Below are 1,143 nucleotides of genomic sequence, written 5' to 3' on the forward strand. Positions count from 1 at the left end.
TTTTTCTTTTTTCTTTTTTCTTTCTTTCTTTCACTCTTTCACTCTTTCTCTCTCTCTCTCTTCCTTTCTCTCTTCCTTTCTCTCTTCCTTTCTCTCTTCCTTTCTCTCTCCCTTTCTCCCTCCCTTCGTTCCTTCATATCTTTCTCTGCATTTTTCTCTCTTCTCTCCTCTCCCTCCCGTTTCAGTGGTTTATTCTTTGAATACTCTTGCGTTTGAACCATTTAAGGGTTCACACCAGGGTTAATAGTGCACTATTATGTTCCGTTTTAGAGTAGATTCAATTTTTTCTTGGAGTTGTTTATGGAGTTGGAGGCAAAACTGTGGAAGCAGTGAATCTGCTACTGTGCCTGCGAGATTAATGTGGATTCTTATCGAACGGCCCAAGGTGAATCCTGTCCCCTGGGGCACGCTGGAGCCGTCCCTCGGTGACTGACCAGATGCTACGTTGTTTGTTCCGGCAGGGCTGCGGGCAGGCAAGCCGCGGGGAGAGGCAGCAGGATATTTGGATCAGGGATGTGACAGCCTGGGAGTGCAACGGAATTGTTCTGTTTCTCCTGAACGCTTCTTATTTATGCGCATAAACACAGCCGAAATGGCACGCAGGCAAACGCGCAGACAGGCACACACACACACTCGAATGCACATACACACAGGGCACACGCCACAACCCCAGGTGAAGTCCACATCTGTCTTCATAAGCCCTTTCCTAGCTCCCCAGCCAGTCCAGGAGGAAGGAGGGAACGACTGCCAATTACTTGTGCGAGGGGGAGCCAGGTCTCCATCCATTACTGCATCCCCTGGGGTATCGGAATGCAACTTCATCTCTGAAGAGGATGTAACTTGAAACTGGGCTTGGATTCCCCTTATTTATCGACATCATTGTATCAGAATCGACAAACCATACTTCATATATATTTATTCTTTTTTTTATTATTATTTTTTAAAGCTATATGACTTATTCTAGCTACTTCTAAGCTATCATGGCTTGTAAAGGAAAAGCCACCTGGGGAAGGGATGGGGAGCAGTAGGAAAGCGGGAGACATCACCGTTTTCCTCCAAAGTTGCTGAAAAGCGCCCAGAGGCAGGAGCAAGGCCCGAGCCGAGCAGCCTGTCGTTCCCACTCAGCGGCGAGATCAAGCCCAT

The 1,143-nt window shown here is 47.6% G+C and overlaps 1 protein-coding gene across 1 annotated transcript in view; it reads right to left on the bottom strand.

Annotated features, from left to right (window-relative positions):
• POU4F1 (POU class 4 homeobox 1) overlaps positions 1-1,143 on the bottom strand; it is a 4,876-nt gene extending 3,733 nt beyond the window's left edge. Inside the window, exon 1 of the mRNA XM_029960995.1 lies at positions 1,042-1,143. Coding sequence (XP_029816855.1) covers positions 1,042-1,143 — 102 coding nt within the window. The remainder of the gene's footprint in view (positions 1-1,041) is intronic.

This window comes from Manacus vitellinus, unplaced genomic scaffold (genome assembly GCF_001715985.3).
Source record: "Manacus vitellinus isolate BGI_N305 unplaced genomic scaffold, ASM171598v3 scaffold_2_pilon, whole genome shotgun sequence".
NCBI lineage: Eukaryota > Metazoa > Chordata > Aves > Passeriformes > Pipridae > Manacus > Manacus vitellinus.